General features: G+C 39.1%; 4 protein-coding genes across 4 annotated transcripts; 2 read left to right on the top strand and 2 right to left on the bottom strand.

Moving 5' to 3' along the window:
• The first annotated feature begins 270 nt into the window (after positions 1-270).
• Positions 271-1,962, top strand: MONOS_9673p1 (uncharacterized protein). Its single transcript, XM_067880194.1, has 3 exons — positions 271-548; positions 604-1,306; positions 1,376-1,962. The coding sequence occupies exons 1-3, from the start codon at positions 503-505 to the stop codon at positions 1,611-1,613; spliced, it is 987 nt and encodes a 328-aa protein (XP_067735013.1). The 5' UTR covers positions 271-502; the 3' UTR covers positions 1,614-1,962.
• A 94-nt stretch (positions 1,963-2,056) lies between these two features.
• On the top strand, positions 2,057-8,499 carry MONOS_9673p2 (putative IQ calmodulin-binding protein motif family protein; the record flags this gene model as incomplete). Its single annotated transcript, XM_067880195.1, has 4 exons — positions 2,057-4,604; positions 4,662-7,514; positions 7,774-8,078; positions 8,177-8,499. 4 exons carry the CDS (start codon positions 2,057-2,059, stop codon positions 8,231-8,233), a joined length of 5,763 nt encoding a protein of 1,920 aa, XP_067735012.1. The 3' UTR covers positions 8,234-8,499.
• Positions 8,500-8,518: 19 nt separating this feature from the next.
• On the bottom strand, positions 8,519-12,364 carry MONOS_9674 (putative flagellar associated protein; the record flags this gene model as incomplete). The annotated part of the gene is made up of 5 exons (XM_067880196.1): positions 8,519-10,467; positions 10,651-11,659; positions 11,774-11,963; positions 12,019-12,198; positions 12,255-12,364. 5 exons carry the CDS (start codon positions 12,362-12,364, stop codon positions 8,891-8,893), a joined length of 3,066 nt encoding a protein of 1,021 aa, XP_067735011.1. The 3' UTR covers positions 8,519-8,890.
• Positions 12,365-12,771: 407 nt separating this feature from the next.
• MONOS_9675 (uncharacterized protein) lies at positions 12,772-14,628 on the bottom strand (the record flags this gene model as incomplete). Its single annotated transcript, XM_067880197.1, has 4 exons — positions 12,772-13,634; positions 13,860-13,973; positions 14,035-14,457; positions 14,526-14,628. 4 exons carry the CDS (start codon positions 14,626-14,628, stop codon positions 12,772-12,774), a joined length of 1,503 nt encoding a protein of 500 aa, XP_067735010.1.
• Between the last annotated feature and the right edge of the window lie 6,159 nt (positions 14,629-20,787).

Genomic DNA, 20,787 nt, shown 5'->3' with positions numbered 1-20,787 from the left:
ATTGCAATAAAATCAATAAGTATTTCACATCAGGAAAAAAAAAACATGTTCTGAATGAAGCATTGCTGCAATTAGAGGAACTAAGAAAAAAATTTGTTTCGTCCTTCACAAGATTTCCTCTGTCAGAAAAAAAATAGAGTTTCAAATTTGGTTAAAACTATTTCTTTTCTTTTCTTTTGTTCTTTTTTAAGAAATAACTTTACATAGAGAAAAACCATTGCACTAAAATATTCTTATGTTCTGGTGTATTCTTTCTATTTTTGAATTGACTTTTTTTTTTTTCTTTTCTTTTTTTTTTTTTTTCTTTTCATTTTTTTTTTCTTTTCTTTTTCTTTTCTTTTTCTTTCTTTCTTTTTTTTTTTTTTTTCGCTTGGATTGGATTGTGATTGAAGTCTTTTGTTTGATCCCATAAAAAAATAGACAATTCGACGAAGATATTTATTTTGATAAATTGCGTCTTAATTGGATTCTATTGATTTAAAAAATTTTTGATTTCACTTTGATGGAGGAGCCACCAACGCAAGCATATTTGATTTTTGAATTTCCAGGCCTGCTTATAATATTATTCAGTTTCATTTTTTTAATGTCATTTTTCTTCAACAGTTGTTTATGGAATTGGAGGATCAGCAATTTTACCACCAGTCATTTGCTCCATTTGTACAATGATATTATTTTTTTTACTTATTGTTGACGAAATTAAATCACAAGGAAAAAAAATGAATAAGATGAAATTCTTTTATTATGCTTCAGCGTTTTTGTTCAATTTTTACTTTGCATTTGTGCATATCGTTCCACTTCCCGTTGGTTTACCTTTGCAGTATTTGATTTTATGTCACATTATGGAGCATTTTCATTATTTATCTTCTGAATTCCTTGAGACATATCTTGCAAAGGGTGCTCTAATACCATTTTCGTCATCAAAGAGATGCTCTTCTATCATTATTTATGTGCATTTTGTCATTGTGTTTTTGATTTTGATTTCTTCATTCATTTGCTGCGTTGCTGATCCATTATCTTACAGTACGTGGGAGGCTGAAGGAGTTTTATTAATTCTTTATGATGCTTTACTTATGCTTCCTCTGCCAATCTTTGTTATTAATTTATGCCGTTCTGTGTATAAAATGAGTAAGCGATTTATTATCAATAGTAATTTTTTGCTAAGGGTGAAGATGCTTGTCACACTTTTGTTGACAATGCTTGTTATATCTTTGACGTGTCTTGTTGTGGAGGTGTACGAGGCCATAGCTAAGCAGACAATTATTACCGAAGAAGAATGGAATGATTGTTTATTTGATGAAACCCTTTGGTTTGATTTAATAATCTTACATTGTGAATTTTATTATTTAATAACTTTCTAAATTTATTTGAAATGCAGTTGGAAGGCTTTACTCAGAGTTGCTGGTGCGGGCATCCTGCGCTTCATTTTGTTGGATTTTTCATTTTCTATATTATTTACGTATCTGACTTTTTCTCGCTTTCGGGCTACATTTATTTCAATTTCAAATGACAAGCAAACTGGAAAAGGATATTCAGGCCAAGTACCAGGAATAAAATATGAAATGTCTCCAAATTCAGAATTGGCAAAACCATTGCATCCTAACTTAGCAAGTTAAAAAAGATATTTAATTTTTGTGTGTATAGTTAAGGAGAATGTGTCTAGAATATTTTTTTCATGATTATTTTAAAGTTTTCTTTTAAGAATAATAGAAATGTACATTCAAGTGCAAGATGTAAAGATAGAATTATAAAAGTTATTTCGTACATTCTTTTCATTTATGTCAAGAGTATTTTGCTTTTCTGTTGGATTCAAATTTTGTTCATTTTCGTTAAGAAAGTATACCTTTCAAAATATTTATTTCATGTTTGAGATATTGGCATGGTTTTTCTTTTTATTTAAATTCAATTACATTTATTTTATTTTTATATGAGTTAACGTACATAAGAATGAAAGTTCACAAAAATAAATAAAAAAACTTTTGTTTAATTTTTTTTTAGGACACCCACAATTTTCATTTTAATTCAACAACTTTCATCAAAAGAACAATTATTCAGCGGTATGTATGGGACAACAGACTCACCATCATTTACCCGTCTTCCTCCTCTAACGCTGCGTCCATCCGATTTACGTCCACCATCAGCTTCGGGAATTCAATCATCACAACGGTCCAATCAATTATTTGCGACAAACACAAGTTCTTTAAGACCAATGCCGTCTGAAGGCGTAACAAGAGATGAGAAACAGTTTCAAAAGCAATCAACACATTCCAAAAAGTCATATGGAATGGCCCATTCGAGAACTTCAAAGATTTTATTAAACCAACCATTTTTCAATTCTACAAGTTCTCTAAGTCCAAAACGTGAAAATTCTCCTGCATCACTAACTGCACAACAAAGCTCGTTTGTTTCGTATTCGGCCTTAATCAGAAATCAAAAGCAAGATCAAATTACTTCGCGTGTTCTTGGAAATCCTGATGCTCAATCAATCCTTTCAGAACGATTTCACATAAAGAAACAACGGCGATGCTCGGCACCACGGCGCGTTGGCCGTGCACCAGAAGGAAAGATTAATAAAACAAAGACAACAACACCACTTGCAATTGTTCCATCAAAAGTCAGAAATAATCCAAATGTTCGCTTTCGCGAGGAAGAAATGCCTGGAGCCAAAGAAACAACTCTCTTGAAAGGGGGATTACCGCTTGCGGATTCCAATCAGCCAACATCTGTGTATTCTCCCGCAATGGCATCAATGTCAGCAATATCATTGGCAGACAGAGGGTTTCTGAAAACTCCCAAAGATCTTACGATTGCACTTGGAATAGACAAAATGGCCTCACTGCAAACGCAAATGGCGACTGCACATCCGCTGGAAGAGCAATTTGAGACGGTGGTGTTTCCCGACGGTACGAGACGAGCACGCAAAAAGCTGAGTGCAGAGGGTGATAGAAGAGTTCTTGTGGGCGAAGGAATACTTGATCTGACCACGCCCATTGGGACAGACGCTCCTTTGCGATCGCTCTTGCCAGACCATTCGTATCATCCGCATGTGACTGAGCAAATGCTGAAGAGAAGAGCGATGAGAAAGTGGACAGCTGGAGAAAGGCAGACGAATTCTGCACGAAGTGAGAACAGCTTGAGTGAAAGAGAAAGAGAAAGAGAAAGAGAAAGAGAGGAAGAGGAAGAGAATGAAAGAAGGCGCCGTGCTGAAAACGAAACAGCAGCAGCAGCAGCAGAAGCACATCGCGGAGCAACCTCAGACTCATTCTCCAACACTTCAAATGCTCCTCTGCCAAACAACGACTCTTCTGCCTCTTCTTCTTCCTCTGCAGCCCAAACTGCACTTCGCAGCTTTGACGATCTGCTGGACGAGTATTCGCTACACCATCTGATTGTGCGGCGCGGGGCGGTTGTGCGGGACACACCCGAATATTCCTCCTTCTCCCGCGCATTTGGCGAGCACTGGCAGCGCATAGAGGCGGTGCTGCAGCAGGTGGAGTGGTGGTGTGTGGAGAATGGAATCGATTTGGTCTTTGTGAGCGGGAAGAAAGTGGTTCAGCTCGCTACCAGCGACGACTTTGTGTATGTGCCAGGGAAGGCAGGGAAGGAGAGGGCAAAGGAAGGAGGAAATATTTCTTCTTCTTCTTCTTCTTCTCGTTCCTGGGAGGCTGTGCGTGCACTCCCACCCTCTCTGCGTCTGAAGACGAGCCAGATTCTGTCTCTTGTCGTCAACCGCGATGAGATTGAGCCTCTTCTCCATTCAGTCGGCCGGCGCTTCCAGTTTGGCGACTGCGAGGCGAAGGCAGCGGTGGCTATTCAGTCGGTGTTTCGGATGTGGAGGGCGAGAAGACAGTATCTCCGGTACTGTCCCAAGGGCCAGGCAGCAGCTGTCATCCAGAAGGGGTGGAGGGACTATTGTGTGCGGAAGGCGTTTGTGGAGGAGCGAGTGCAGCGGATGGCAGTGCGAGAAGAAAGGAGAAGAGAGCTGGCTGTTGCGCTGCAGACGAGCTGGCGGGAGATGCAGCACACGCGCCGGGTGCATGTGCACCTGCCGTCGGTTGGGTGGGACGAGCGGATCAGAATGTCTGTGGATGCGAGCTGTTCCGTGGAGAAGGCAGAATTCGAGAGGTGGGTGGCGAATGTGGTGGAGGACACGGCGGGCGGAGGGCTGGGCGCAGAGGGGAAGGCAGCAGTGAGTGAGAAGAGCATAAGAATGGCACTGCAGAACGAGAAGTATGCACAGTTGGAACTGCCTGAAGCAGAGGGCTTTGCTTCTGCTGACTCGTTGTTTTATCATTTGAAAGGCTCAAGCAATTCATCATCATCAACATCTTCTTCTTCTCTTTCATCCTCTTTCTCCAAAAGTCGTGTTCCTTCCCCTTCAGATGTGCTTTTCCATCTGTTTCCTCAGCTCCAGTCAGACATTTCGTCTCTGCTTGATCTGCGTGATCCTCATGTGGATGTCATCCTCGTCTCTCCTTTCCCTCTCCCACAAGCTGTCCTCACTTACGCAAAGAAGCTGATGATGTCTGTTTCTTCTTCTGCTTCTTCTTCTTCTACCTCTTCATTGTCTGCTTCTGCAATCACTTCAATTCCTTTGAACAGTGCTTGTGTGCTTATTTATTAATCTATTTTATTTATTTATTTATTTTGTTATTTCTATTTAGGTCCGACTTCTCGTTCACACACACCAACTCCTATTTCATCATCAACATCTTCTTCTTCTACTTCTTTGTCATCATCCTCCTCCTCTTCCTCCTCATCCTCATCCACCACAACTCCCTCCTCCATCATCTGCTCTCTTCGTTCTGATGGCCCCATCTCCAACATCGACAGCCGCCTCCGCATCATCGTCCCCGAAGCCTGCTCCTATCTTTCTCCCCATCTTTCTCTCTCTTCTCTTCTCCTTTCCTCCCCTGCTGCCCTCGCCAAGCTCAAAGCATACACCAAAAACCGCCCTTCTGTTATGTACAGCAGTGTGGTGTCTGAGTCTGATGTGATTCTATCAGCTGATCTGAACATTCCCCTCTGCGCTGCCTCTCCTCTCCTCTCCCGCGCAATGGGCACCCGTTCTGGCAGCAAGCGGATCTTCACCTCGGCCGACGTGAACACGATGCCCTCTATTTACGACCTGTACGACCCTTCTCTTGTCCCTTCGGCCATCGCGCGGCTGCTGTCGAGGGCGGCGCAGACAGAAAGAGTGATGATTCGGCTGGACGATGAGGTTGGGCGGAGAGGAGATGTGGTGTGCTGGGTGAAGGGGTGTGTGGAGCAGGCGCTGGAGGAGCTGGAGATGGAGATGGAGGATGTGGTGCTGTCATCAGCGATGTTGACATTGGCAGCAGCAGAAGAGAGAGAAGAAGAGGAAGAGGAGAAGAGGGTGCTGAAGGAGAAGATGGAGAGGCTGTTGAAGGAGCAGGAGGAGATGATGAGGGGAGAGGGAGAGGGAGAAGGAGGAGAAGGGAAAAAGGAAAAGGAAGAAAATGAAGAAGATGGTGTTGTGAATGATAACAGTGAAACAGACAGAAATATTCAGAACAGAGATAAAGAAGAAGGAGAAGGAGTAACAGAAAGAGAAGGAGAAGAAGACAAGAATAGCACAAAGGGTGTTTCACATAAGCACCGAGATCGAGTGGCGCAGATAAAAGCGAATCAGACGGCGTTGGAAGAAGTTCTTGTGCCAATTCTGGCAGAAGCACTTGGATTGGACAACTTGGCATTTCTGGAGTTTGAGCAGGAAGAGAAGAAGAAGAGAGAGGGAGAGGGAGAAGAAGAAGAAGAAGAAGAAGGTGAAATAAAAGAAGAAGGAGAAAGAGGAGAGGGAGGAGAAGAAGGAGAAGTGGAGAAGAAACCAGAGAATGCACCGAAACAAGTGTTTGATCCTCGTTCCTTGTCGACTGTTCCTCTGTGCCCTTCAATCATTTCATTCTGCGACTCTTCATCTTTCAATCTCTTCTCTCCATTTCGCGAATCAACTTCATCTTCTTCTTCATCTTCTTCCTCTTCCTCTTCCTCCTCCTCCTCCTCCTCTTCTTCTTCTTCTTCTTCTTCTTTCCCTTCTTCTTCCTCCACTTCCTTCCTCGACCCCGTCCCTTCTTCCTCTCCTCGTTTCCCCTTCATTTCATCCTCTTCCTCTTTTGCTTCCATTCCCCAGCCTTCCACAGCTCGCTCTTCAAAGACACAAATCACCCCAATCGCCCCAATCACACCAAAAACGCCTAAAATCCCCAAAACACCGAAATCTTCGCCTTCTCTCCCTCAATTTGTGCCTCATTCACCAACACAATCACAATCACACCTGCATTTACACACTCTTTCTCACTCACAATCACATACACAAACACAAACACAGAAATCTTCTTCTTCTCCTCCTCTTTCTTTCTATCGCTCCTGGCCTCACTTTCTGGCGCATATGTGTTCAGAAGGCGCAATTGTGGAGCTGTTTCCGTCGGCTGAGCAGATTTTGTGTGAGCCAATTGTTGAGATGTTTGTGAAGCCGACGGGCGAGTCGAAGATTACGTTCATTGGAGAGTGGATAACTGGGAGAGGAGAAGAAGATGAGGAGGAGAGGAAGAGGAGAGAGAGGAAAAGGAGAAGGAGAGGGGGAAGGAGAAGGAGAAGGAAAGGAGGAAATGGAAGGAGAGGAAAGAGATTTGCATTTGGGGAGAATGTGTTGGATGGAGTTGAGGAAGAGGAAGAAGGAGAAGGGGAAGAAGGGGACGATGATGACATGATTATTGAAGAAAGAGAAGAAGATGATGAAGATGAAGACGAATACAATTCTGATTCAGATGATGCAGCAGGAAAAGCTAACGATTTAAGAACAAAATATACATCACATGGAAATTATTCACTTCCATCATCATCATCATCTTCTTCTTCTTCTCCTACCCACAACAAAGTGACTGAATTTGAGCGCTGTGGAGTCTTAACGCCACTTCGGGGTGTTCCCTTGGCAGCTGTGAGAGATGCGTCTAATGCAGTCGGGGCGGTGTGTGGGCGAGAAGGGCTGTGGGGCACGTGGCAGGTGGAGTATGTGGTGTTTGTGGACGAGTGGGGGGCAGTGCGGATGTGCGGGGTGGAGGTGAGGGAAGGGAGGCTGAGAGAGGCTGGGGAGTGGAGATGGATGCAGTTTGTGACACAGGGCGCGATTGATGTGGATGCGGAGTGCTTTGCAGTGGGTGGGGGAGGAGGAGGAGGAGAAGGAGGAGGAGAGGGAGGGTGTGAAGATGGAAGAGGGAGAAATGGAGAGAAGAGTAATCTTGTGTTGGCGGGACCAGGTTTTGTGAAAGGGGGCGAAGGAAAAGCAGGAAATGAAGGAGACAACTTGCAGCAGAACAGAATCATTGATTCAACTTCAGCTTCTTCTTCTTCCTCTCTTCATCAGCCAGAAAAGAGGTGGTTTGTGGTTGTTCCTCCGTTTGCCCATCCGTCTCTCCTGAAGTCGTCGCATTTGGCTTTCTTCACGGCTTGCAGAGAGCTCGGCCTCTCGCTGTCTTCAGCATATTCCACAGGAGATGGTATGAATTGGTTGATGAATGGATTGAAAAAAAAAAAAGACAAATTTTGATTATTTTTGTGTTGAATTCTAATTGATATTTAATTTTTTTGCCTTTTGAACACTTTTTTGGATGAAGCTCCTTTAGCCTATTATTATTACTGTCATTATTATCTTTTTTATTTCTTTCATTTTATTCTTCCTAATCAAACATTCATTCTCTTCAATCTTCTCTTCACATTCAACCAATCAAATTTAATCCCCCCCCCCCCTCCAAACAGGAAGTGTTCCCTTCCGTGGTGTTCTCTTTACCCCTTCGTCGAGAGTGGCAGATGGAATGCTTTCGTTTGTGGTGAGCGACACAACACCGCCTGGCGCTTTGGAGCTGGCTTCGCACACACTTCTGACTCTGCTCACAAGAATTCTCTCTTCTTCTTCTTCTTCTTCTTCTTCTTCTTCTTCAAATAAAGAGAAGGAGAAAGATGGTGAGAAGGAGAAGGAGAAAGGTAATCTGACTGCACAGCAGATGGATTTGCTGATGAAACGAAAGGTTCCTTCGGCTCCAATTTCGAATGTGCAAATTAAGGTTTGCTTAGTTTTTGTATCAAAATTTCAGAAATCTATCAATTAATCTTCCTCTTTTGTAATGCCACGAATAATATTCTGTTTTTCCATCTTTTTCAGCACTTTTCACAAGTCATCACAGCATTCTTAAAGAACATCCTCCAAGCGCACATCTGAGACACTCCACTTCATTGCATTCAAATCATCAATTCAAAGAAATAATCTTTTCTTTCTGCTTTTTCCTGTTATTTAATTGACTTTTATGTCATTTTTAGTCGTTTCAATTTGTAATGAATTATTTCACTTCTTTTCGTGTTGTATTTTTTGGTGTTTAATTGTGTTTTTTGAAAGCACAATTCTTTGCTTGAATTTCGAAATGTTTCTTTTCTTTTTTCTTTCTTTTTTTAATTTTTGAATGTGAAAATTCATCTGTTTTATGAACAAGTACAAAGCAAAGTTAGATTTCTATCTTTTTTTCTTTCTTTATTCATTTCTTTTGCAATGAAAGAAAACTATGATTGAGAATAAAATAGAAGTAGAAATGGGATGTGAATGATTAACAAGCCATTAAACTTGAGAACTGAACGATGCTATTCGTTGAAAACATCAAAAGAACGAATATAAAGATGATTTATATATTCAGAGGAGTTGCAAGTGAAAGAGGTTCCAATGAACTTTCATATTTTGCTTTTTTTAATTTTTTTCATACAAAAACAATAAAAGCCAACTAACAAAACAACAAAAATAAAAAAATAAACTAAATTGCCTCAACAAGATAATCCATTCATCACCAATATCCCTCTCTCTCCCTCTTACCCTTCCTTCCTTCCTTCCTTATCTCTTCGACAACCTCGGTATCCTACTCAAACCCGATCCCTGACTTGCCGCAGGTGCCGGCTGCTGTGCTCTCCCCCACTTTTTCATCGTCCTCTTGTTCATTGGACAGCCCGGCTTCACCGTCAGATGGCTGACCCATCCGTCGGGGCTGTTCGGAATATCCGCATGGCAGAGCGGGCAGCGCGCAAAGTCCTCTCCCTTCGAAAGAGGACAGCTGTTCTTCTGGATGTGCGCAGGAAGCAGCCGCTCTTCCACCGCCTCGCCGCACCGCGGGCACTCAGAAAACTTCTTCCCGGACTCACATTGTGACAGAAGATGGTCGGTGAACTCGTCAATCCGGATGAGCATGCCGCAATAGTCACACGACGTGATGAAAGGACACTCGTGTGTCTGGTGCTGAATAACATCCTCTTTCACCCAGCTCGCATTCGTCACTCCGCAATACTCGCAGTATGTCCAGTCCACATCCTCCTCTTCTTCCTCATCGTCCATCCCCATCTCATCTTCTGCTGCTGCTGCCACCGGCGCTGGTCCTGGTGCTTCTACAGGCGCTTTCGCAGCAGCCGGCTTGGGCGTCGCTTTCGGTGCCACTTTCGGAGTCACTTTTGGTTTTGCCTGAGGCGAAGGAGTCGAAGCAGAAGCTCCGCCTGCGCCTCTTCCGGCTGCTCCTGCTGCTGCTTTTGGTGCTCCTCTGCCATATCCTCCGCTGTTTGGTGTGGCACTCGATCCTCCTCTCCCTCCCTGTGGAGAAGGTGCAGCAGGCGATGCTGCCATCCCCCCTGGCCCTCTTCTCGGAATGCCTCCTCCAATTGCAGAAGGAGCAGCAGGGGTGCTGTCTGCTTTTCCGATCGACTCCTTCACTTTCTTCATCATCTGTGGGGGAAGTTTCGCTGCCTCCACTGCAGCCATCGCTCTTCCTTCCAGCACCCGATAGATGATTGCAAACTGCGCCACACACAAATCTCTCACGTCGCTGTTGGGAGACGACATCTGTGCCACCACATACTTCAGATACCCTTCCACTCCAATCGACTCCACCCCGCTCTCATCCACAACTGCTGCTATGACTGAGATCCGCTCGTTGTGCTCCTTCCACTTCGCCAGCGGCGGCTGTGCTGAGCTCAGCATCTTCGCCACTGTCTGCATCGGCCCGAGGACTGCTCTGTGCGCACAGAACAGCACAAAGTCTCGCGCGTGCTCGTTCACCCGCTTCTGCGCATCGCCCAGCCGCCCGCACACTTTCCCCAGCGCCGCCTCAGCCAGCCCCGTGCGCTCTCTTCCTTCAGAGCAGCCTTCAATCAGCCTCTCCAGCAGCTGCACCACACCCGCTGCTACGTTCGCATTCCTGTCGTCGATCATCTTCAGCAAGAACGCGCTGAGTGTCGAGGCGATGCGGTCGATGGCAGGGCTGTTGTCGCCCAGTGCTGCCACTTGGTCGATGATGTCGTTCACCCCCATCTCGCGGTGTGCCCAGTTCTTGCTCCGCAGCCGCGCCATCGTCTGCTCGCCGACTTGCGCAACGAGAGAAGAATACTCTGTGCGCTCTTTGTCGCTGAGCGGAGGTGCATCTTCGTCTGGAACGGAATGGGTTGAGATATGAAAACAATGAAAATACAAACAAACAAATGGGGGGGGGGGGATGGAAAAATAAAAGGAGAGAAAATGAAGTTGTTATGAAAGTGAAACAAGATAAAAATTGTTAAAAAAAAAATAAAAATTCTAAATCAATCTTTCGTTTCTCTGTTATTCTCACACACCTTCATTTGTCTTTGCCTTCTGCTGCTGCAGTTCAAACTCGTGTGCCGCTTCCTCCTCTGACTTATTAGCCACAGCTGTTTGCCTCTCATATTCATTAAGCCCTGTCAGATCGCTTTCAATTCCCCCGCCTTCCTGTTCTCCTTCCTCTCCTTCCTCTTCTCTTCCCCGTGCTGGTTCTCTCGATGCTTCTGCTGTTGAACGAGGAAATGAAGAAGAAGAGGAGGAAGAGGAGGAAGAAGAGGATGGCTGTGAAGAAATGCGTCTTGGCGGAGGAGCACCACGTGTCCTCGGTGGAGCGCGTGTGGCTGGCACAGATGAAGTGTCTGGATAAGCAGAAGAAGCAGAAGAAGAAGATTGGTGAAATGAAGAAGAAGAGGAAGAGGAAGAAGAACGAGGAGAGGAAGGTGGAGAAAACGATGGGCCGCCTCCCACGTTGTCTGGAGAGATGCGGCTGGATGTGCTGTTCAGCGACGGCGTGGCCATTGAAGCACCAGGCGGAGGAGAAGAAGAAGGCTCTCTTCCTCTCTCGCCCCACGACGCCCCGCCCCTTCGCGGTCGCTCTGTCTCGTCGCTGTCGAAAGAAGCACCAGAACGGACTGCTCGTGTTCTTGCCTCGCGGCTTCGGTCAGGCACCCTCTCTTCAGGCAGCTCTTCTCCCCGGCACAGCGCCTCGACCTGCACTTTCAGGCGGTCGATCTTCATCTTCGCGTCCTTTGCTGTGTCGAAGTCTTCCAGTGCCTTCGCTTTTTCTTTGATCTGCTCCAATTTTGACAGCTCGGCGGATAGCTCAGTCAGCCGATCAATGCTCTGCTTCCACTTCTTCGCTGCATCGAAGTCTTCTGCATCTGCTGCTTCTTTTTTCTTTCGGTTCAGCTCTTCCAGTTTCTTTTTAGTCGCTTCGTCCATGACAACGTCTGCACCGCCCGCGTTTCGAGTTACTTTTTTGGCGGTCGTGCTTTTCATTCTGCTGGCTTGGGCACAAAGTGCTTTAAATCCCTTTACAAGCGTCTAAAATTAAAATGACGTTGATTGTTTTTTTTCAAAAAAACATCATTAATCACATTTTACAAAATAATTTTTTATTTGTTTCTTTTAAAAAAAAAGATTATGAATATTGTTTACCTCTTTTCCAGCTATTGGTTCTCCATCAAATTTGATAGCTCTGATTCCAACTTGATTAGCAGTGTTAAAGGGATTAACATAATTTTTATGAAATATGAGTCTAACATATTGAGCGTAAGAATTTAAGTCTATAGATTTCAATTCACTGTATTTAAAACTATTTCCTTCATTTGTTTCAAGGTTTGTATGGCTTCATAAATACATTAATAACAGATATATGTGTTCTTTAAATAAGTGATTCATACCCAAGTCCAATAAAGGAACAGTCTTCAAGCGTTTCAGCAGAAATTCCATTTTTAGGTAAGCCTACTTGAAGTTCAATTCGAGATGCTATCTTCGATTCGTGTGAAAGAATATATAATGATGTTAAATGAGCCGGTCCATCTGTTAGCTTCAATGTTAGTTGTTGTGGATATGAGCAATTACTAAATAAAAAAAAATCAATTCACCAATTGAGGTAAAAATAAATAATAAATCATACACAGCGGATTGCCAACCAGAATTTCCCGGCTTTTGTAATGCTAAACTAGAAGCCTGTCTAGACGGCTCCTCGCTGGAAAATGAAACAACTTGAAATTGAAGTTGTGACATTAAACCTTATAATGGTAAATTTGATCTTTTTTCAAATGAAGAAAAAAGATTTTCATAACTCTTCACAATAAATAAAACTCTTTTTCAAATTTTAAAAAAAGACAAAAAGGAACTGCCTAGTGCAGGGCTCGAACCTGCGACCGTTGCCTTATTAGAGCAACGCTCTACCGACTGAGCTAACCAGGCTTGTTGAAAAGCGAAATCAAAGAACATATTAAATAGATAACTTTTTTCATTCATCACAAAAACACTTCTATTTGGTAATAACTTCAAGTGTATTTTTTCTGAATCATTTTTCATTCAATGATTCCTAATTAACAGGAAGTTTTCATCCATAGCAAGTCAAGCTTCTCTAAATTTCAAAACTGCTCGTATTTTTTAAAAAAAACTTGTATATTCCTTTTCTTTTATTTAAACTGAGATGAATCATTTTTATAATACATCATTTTATTTCTTTCATTAAAATGCTTCATTGATGCTTCTTCTTTCTTCTTTTTCTCATCTTCTTCATCTTCTTCAGAGTCTGGCTCAGTATCTGGATCAGTTCCATCATCTTCAGTATCTGAGCTTTCAAGCAGAGCGCAAACTGGACATATTTTTGGATCGCATTTAGCTTTCAATCTTCTTCTTATTTTCTCACTTTCCTTTGCTTCAAAAGAACGGGCATGTTCCGAAGTGACGGGAGCAATCTGAGCGTAGGCAAAGTCAATAACACCTTCTTCCTCGCACGCCTCAACTAAAACAGCTAGCAGCTTTCCTCGCAGAGGCTGAGGAAGGCATTTGTTTTCTTCGATCTTACAATTTTGCCCATTGCTCTTGTTTCTGTGAAGCTGACGAACTTTCGCACTTGACGACAACGAAGCATATGGATATAAAAGCGTTGCCATACTTTCCGATCGCAATTTATCCCTTGTTGCATTGCACATCAACGATGCTATTTGTCTCAGCAAATCTTTCTTGGCAATTCTCGTAATGACTTCATAAACTTGCTTTGACAACCAAAATCCAACAAATATAACATCCGCTGTCTGAAACTTTGAGATCATTTGCTTGATGTTTTCCTCTTCGCAAAACAGCCCGTCCTCCATTTTCTGGAAGTTTGCTCCGCCTGAAGAGTATATGTCGATGCAATCCGTTCCAAAAAACTCACTCCATGCAAAGGTGGCCTTCCATTCGTCTTCTGTCCAGCTGGAATCCAAATAACTCAACACGTTCTCCACAATTCTATCTCGAAGCGTGAAAAGCTGAGTGAAAACTGATTCGCAACTTTCTGTAAAATGGCACAGACATCTGAATGCTTTGATTGCAACCGAGCAAATCGGACCCCGAGGATATGCAGGTGGAATCCAGCAAGAAGATCCTCAATTGGCCACTTCAAATGGCAATTTTGGAGAATTATGATGATATTGTGCTTGGAGAAATGAATCAACTGCTAAAAAGTTGTTGGTTTTGACATCTTTGCCTAGTTTCAGACTGATTTCTAAAGAACAAAAACTTTTGGCAGGCTGTAAAGCATCTGCTATGACTGAAATATTGCTGTTGGATAAATATCCATAAAGCCACTTCCAAATCTTTGCTGGAGTTTCGTATCCAATAAGTGGAGTTGCTCCTTAAATGAATGAAATAAATTTTTTGAATAAAGAAAATGTGTATTTTGCATTACGGCAAACCACAATCTACAGAATACGGTCTTAGACATGCTGTTGTGAAAGTGCAAATATCTTCATCATTACATTTTCCCAAAGCTGAAAGTTCGTTTTCAATTGTTTCATATCTATCTTCTGATGAAAAATATGGTATAGATTTTACGAGAAGCTTTGTTGATTCAGAAAGATTATCAGTATTTGAGGGCAATTCATTTCCTTCATCGCCTCCTCCAAAACACAGAATCCTGCTAATATGTCCGAGTACACGCGCTGCTGCAAGTTCGATGGGTTTTAGAAAAGATCCACAATCATTTTCCAATTTTTGTGTGAAGTTTTCATCCGAAAAACAATCATTAATTGCGTATTCCCTTGGATCAACAATTTTCGAAAGATGATAAAGCCTTATCAGCGACCGCTTCATCTTTTCTCCTTCTTTCGTCATGATTTCTAATTGAAATGTTAAAGTATTTATAAAATAATAATTCGCCTTAACTTTGAACAACAATCAAATTTACCTTTTTTCAGAACCTCAATCTCTTCAATCACATTAAACTCGCTATTAATTCTGAATGTTTCATCATCAAAATTTTTGTTATTCTTAACTCTAACTTTCATCATTGGACTTCTTTTTAATTTTTCACATGCTAAGTGAAAAATGTTTTTAAATGGATGAAATTTGGATAAGATATTTTATTTTGAATAAAAATGGTTTATTCGAATAAATAGCCTTTATTTCAAATAAACCGGGTTTATTCGAATAAACCCGGTTTATTTGAAAACTGAGTCCTTTATTTGAGTTATATTTTATTATGGGATTGATCGATCAAAAGCTCGAAAGTTGAAAAGAATAACTTTTTGTCAAATCATTTAGTGATGAAAATAATATCTCATTTGTAATTTCAATTGGTTTCTTTTATGATTTTGTTAAGTTGAAAAATAAAGGAGGCAATGGAATAATAAAAAATAATTTGAAATCGAATTAAAAATGGAAAATTAGTCTTTTGTAAATCTTTTTATCTTTAAAAAAAATATTGAATTTGTTTGCTTCTTTTCCAAAAGATTTATTGAATTTCTTTTTTTGAACAATAAAAACTGAAATAATTTTCATCCATATTTGAATATGAAAAAAAAAAAAAAAAAAAAGAATCAGTGAGAATTCATTTTTCTCCAAATTATCAAATCTTTTGTCAAGCATAAATGATTATTGAAATACCAATTTTGTTTCTTCAAATCATCATCAAATGAATTGTTACTCACAATTTGATGATTTTCTGACGAGTTTTCTTTGTGCACAATCTCTTGAATTAATTTTTCTTATCTGTTGTTGTTGAGTTTCCTTTCTCCAGGAAAATGTTGTGACTTATTGATAAAATATAGGTGATTATTTTTAAAATCATATTTTCTTCATTCAAAAATTTCGGTGCGATATTATTTCTTGAATATCAATAAAAAAAATTGAAAAGTGATAAGGCTTTATGTAATCATTTTAATCTTTGATTGAACAAAAATGTTTGTAAATAAAAACAATTATTTTGCTTTTTTCCCTTTTAAAGAAAAAATAACTTTTTAAAAAAATCAAAAATCTTTGAAAAATCAACACCACGAAAAAATGTATGATATAAAAAATAATCACCCATATTCCATCAGAGTGTTCCAAATTTTGATATTCAATCACTATATTTGTTGACCAGCAAGCTATTTTAAAATCTGATGAGAGACATTAGATTCCACAAGTGTATTTTTCTGAAAATCAAAGCTATAATTTCTTTCAACGTCCAAAAAACTTTTCGACTGGAACATGGCATTTGGCAATCCTTTTGTTAAACTCTTCAATCGATAGTGAGCTTTTTGAGAAAGATGTTTCAAAACTGGACGATAAAGAGCTTATCTCAGATAAACTTGAAGGAGAGGAAAAGCATGGAGATGATGAATGAGAAGGTGAAGGTGAGGAAATTAAAGCAATTGAAAAATTTGAAGTAACTGCATTTGATTCAATTGTTAAACATTGAATTTGCGACTCTGCTTGCATTTTGTGAAATTTATCAGCTATATTTTTCTTTATTGGTGTACTTAAGCGTTATTCAGTGAAATCACACGGAAACATTTATTTACCACTATTGCCCATCTGTGAAAATTTAACTCTTTTGATGATATTCTTTTCTCTTCATCCGTCATTTTGATGTGCTCTGTGTTTTTGTTCATGCCTTTAAGAAATTTAACTGCATCATGCAAACCTCCTGTCACAGCGTTTTTAATAATCAATGCTTTGAAAGTTGGTAATGATGAAACTGCGTTTTCAACTTTCCTGCAAATTGTGTTGTGATAAATGTCATTGAAATATTTTCTTTCTTCGTTTGGAACATCTGGCATTGGGATTTCGATGGTTGTGGTATCGACGAGTAATGGCTTTCAAAAAATATCTTCGTTCATTTCATCCGGATGTCTTGGAGGGCTTGAAAACATCTTTTCCAAGACTGTGAACAGAAAAAAACGAATTTCAGCAATGCTTTTGCTCACCAATGATTGAGAAGTCCCAAGACACAAAGCAATTCTATTCACATTCGTTGAACTGGACAGCAATTTCAAATAAATACGAAGCTTATGATGAACAGTGAAAGCTTGTTAAAATCCTCTTTTTGCACCTGATTTCATTTCTGATTTGATCGGATTGTTCAATTTGATTATTGTTGATGTGGAAATACGTAAATGTTCATTCCTGTCAACATAAAAATATTGATCACAAATGAGTCCGGATGTTCATGGATTTTTCACATTGCCTTCAAAAAATGTTTCATATCTCTCTATTTTTTTTTATTGGCCAATCATAACTTTTTTGAAGCGAATCAAAATCTGTAAGCTTTCGTTTTTTTTCAGTTGATCCAATATCAATTTCTTTGTGTTTTTTTCTTTTGGAAGTGAACTTGTGAGTTGTCACAACGTGGGAAATCTGATCAGTGATTGCACTATCCATCAGGGAGATGGGAATTGTAAATTCATTCGAATCAACTCTTTCTATTTCTTCATGAATTATTGACTCAAAGCGTAAAGGTATCAACTACTGATGCTTGCAACGAACTGGTTAACGAATACGTTTCAAACAATGCTGACATGCAGATTAAATGAATACAGGAATGATAGTCATCTGAACTGTTGGATGAATAAATTTGAGAAGCCAAAGGTGAATGGCTTTTTGTTTTCTTGTTTCAAAAGAACAAATTAACTCAAGAGAAATAATTTGTTAAAAATTATCCACATGGATTATCCTAAGTCTCATTAGTTTCATGTTATGAGCTGAAGTATATTGGATAAATGATGCTTGGACTTTGTATCATTTTTTGACTATTCACTTGTTTCAATTTATAGGATGAACTTTTTTCTTGAGTTGCTTCTTAATATAGCATTAGGAAAAAACAAAATAATGAACCTTTGAAAAATCAAAAAGTTTATAATATGACAACATCGAAAAAGGAAATGGATAAACAAAAACATATTGTTCATTTCTATGTTATTAACAATGACTAAAAAAAAGTGATTATGAAAAAACAATGCTTGAAAACCAAGATTTTCTCATCAATATGCTTGAAACATTCCACCACAGTTCAGTCAGAGTGACTAATATTTTAAAGAAGAAAATGGTTTTTGAAAAGAGTATTAGTAGTTGAAAAGAAAATATCTGAAATCATTCGGAGTTCAGTCACAAAAGTCAAATGATTTGTTTTGACTGTTAAATGGATTCTTCTTCTTTTGAACGTGGAATGTGTTCTTTATTATTATTCAATAAAAAAACGGCATTAATTGTGCAGTTTGAGGTTTTCATCTTCTGATTTGTTCACAGAGTTTTCTCAAATGGACAGGATAACAACTCTTCATTAGAATGTTTTCAAGTTATATTCTGTGCTTCAAATGAACCAAGTTTTCTTTGTTTTTTATCAAACCCAATATTCAATTAATCAGTGTGTGCTTGTTGGTTTCACATCCTTGGACATCGTTCTGGAGAGGCATGTTGGACATAAATCCAAATAAAACCCATACAAAACTTTCCATCAAGGCATTTGAACTCGTTCAAATTGGGTCAAATCATGGTTTCTTCACTCTTGCCTCCAGCGGCTCTTATTAGGCAACAACCACAATATCGTCAGTCATTCTTTTCTGCTCTCATCTCTGCGTCTTATTCCGGACAGATTGATTGAGCTTCATCTGCATCGGTTATTCTGTTGTTGGTGATAACTTTCCTCGTCGAATCGAGCTTTTATCCTCCTTACCGCTTTGTGTCCAACATCTGTGCAATAACTCCTTGCTTGCGCCTGTTGCCACTTCTCATATATAAGGCGCACTTGTTCGTGCTGAAGGAAACAGTATTCAGACGAAGGTCCGTGTGCACAGTGCTGTCACACCCTCTTTTTTTCTCCTGTGAATTTTAGGCTTTCTGAAGAGGAGCACAACCAATCAACAAAAGGAACAAGTCTTGGGATTCTATGAATATAAGCAAATTTGAGTAAGTCTTCAAAGAAAAATCCAACTTATTGCCGCTATTTGCGCGCTCAGCGATGACGAACGCAAAAAGACAATCGAAATAGGAGGTGCTTTGCATGAGAAGAGTGCACATATTGATCCCACTGTGCAATAGTTTTTTTCGTCTGCAATTTTGGCTTTCAACAATGAAGTTAATGGAATCAATTCGAATCAAATACCTTATGTTCCACATGAATCATTTCTTCACGCTTCATCCACATCACATTCGAAAGACTCACCAAAGTTCATCAAAATATTCTGTGCAAAGGACAATTATTAACAGATTCATTACCACTCATATTCCTTGAGTTATTCTTTCAAAAGATATGGGACAAAACATTTTGCTTCAGGCATTAACATTGAAAAATTGAGAACTTTTCATTGACTTTTGAGATAAAAATACACACTTAAAAAGGGTCCATTTTTCGACATTCGTGAAATGTTCCAATTCTTTTTCAATAATATTGATTAGGTTTGTTTGCTGATAAAAAAAATAAAATATATTTTGAAATCTGAGAAAGCGATAAAAAGTTATAAGAAAAGCAATTTTTTAAAGATTTGTGCAAAAAATGATTGAAAGTCCGAATTTTCCCCCATATGAATGAAATGGTTTCATTTTTTGAAATAGGTATCTCTTTTTGAAAAGTCGCAAATAATTAATCATCAAATAAATCAAAAATTTCATATTTTGCTCAAATTTCTGTATCCACTCACGAATTTTCTTCAGAATGTTTGAAATAGCATTATCCAGAAATAGATTCCATGTCAGTGAAGTTTCGTGTACGTTATCATAAATTTGAGCAAAATGTTAAATTATTGATTTATAAGAAAATAAAACATTTGTGACTTTTCAAAAAGAATTACCCAAATATATGTGATGTGTCAAATTTTTTTCGAAAAGTTCATTTTGTTTAATTATCAAAAAATGAAAATTTCATATTTCAATCAAATTTCTGAACCAGCTGATCTTCTTCAACTGGCATAAAAGAAAAACTTTTAAAATGTTATTATTTTCAATTTGGTGAAGTTTTGTGAGCGGGACAAGAAATATGATAGAAATGTGAAATATTTATTAAATTTGAAAATAAAACAAAAGGAACCTAGAAAAAAAAAATACGACATGTCACAAAACATTGTGCAGTGATATCAATGATACCGGTTTATTGATATAAGAATCCAATTTATTCTGAAATCAAATAAAGTCTAGAAAAGTTATAAGTGGGTAATAATTTTTGAAAACATAATTTTTCTTTTAAAATTTTCGGTTCAAAAATTTTTACTTTTATATCAATAAAAGAGCACAAAAAAATGAAAAGGTTTATTGAAGACATCAACATCTTTATTTGAGCATAAATATTTATTTTTAATGCAGTTGTGATAAAAACATACAAAAAAATACTAAAACTCTTCCCTATGACAAACAACCTTTGAAAAATAAACACACCGAAAAAAGTTATGATTTCAATAATAATTACCCAAGAGTGACAATTTTTTTCGCACTTTGTGCAAAAAAAGCTTGAAAGTTCGTATTTCCTCCCATGTCATTTCTTTAAAACCCTGGATAGACATGAGCATGCCTTCTTGTTTTAATTATAAAACCAACATTGTTGAACTCCTCTGTCATTTAAATAAAGCGAAAGTTCTGAGTTCTTGCCTGAGCAAAGCAGGATGACTCAGCCGCATTATCTTTTCATAGATGCAATTCAGATTGTCTGCTGCAATAAGGATGTGAGGCAAGACGCACCGTGAAAATTTGATTTGCAGGAATCTGAAAACTCTAACAAATGGGTCTTTTTTTTATAGCCGCGAGTTTCAGGTCGAACATTTTTGTTGAGCGATTATATATGCAATGATAAACAAATAAATTACAGGCCTTCCACCTTTGATGAAAAAGATTAGTGCAAGAAACTTTTTTTATTTTTATTGCAGGAGATATGAAGTGCAAATTGATTTTTAAAATCAAGTATTTTCTTTTTTCTTTTTTTTTTCTTTTCTTTTCTTTTCTTTTTCTGCAAACAGAGCTCTTGCGAATTTTATTTTTATTTATCATCTGTCAGATACTGACAATTAATATTTGGCGACTGCACTCACTGCATTAAATTTGATAATTGATAATAAAAGAAGTTATTTGAAAAACGGAAATGTTTAGTTAATATTCAATGAGAAAATGACTCCTTTGTAGTTTTTTGAATGACTAAAATAAACAACTTGATCTTTTTTTAAGCTGATATTCAAAATATATCTTAATAAAGCTAACTCATTTGG

The sequence above is a fragment of the Monocercomonoides exilis genome (genome assembly GCF_001643675.1).
Source record: "Monocercomonoides exilis strain PA203 chromosome Unknown scaffold3-2548433, whole genome shotgun sequence".
Classification (NCBI taxonomy): Eukaryota; Preaxostyla; order Oxymonadida; family Polymastigidae; genus Monocercomonoides; species Monocercomonoides exilis.
The sequence above is the reverse complement of the archived record's forward strand: the minus strand, read 5'-3'. Positions and strand labels throughout refer to the sequence as shown.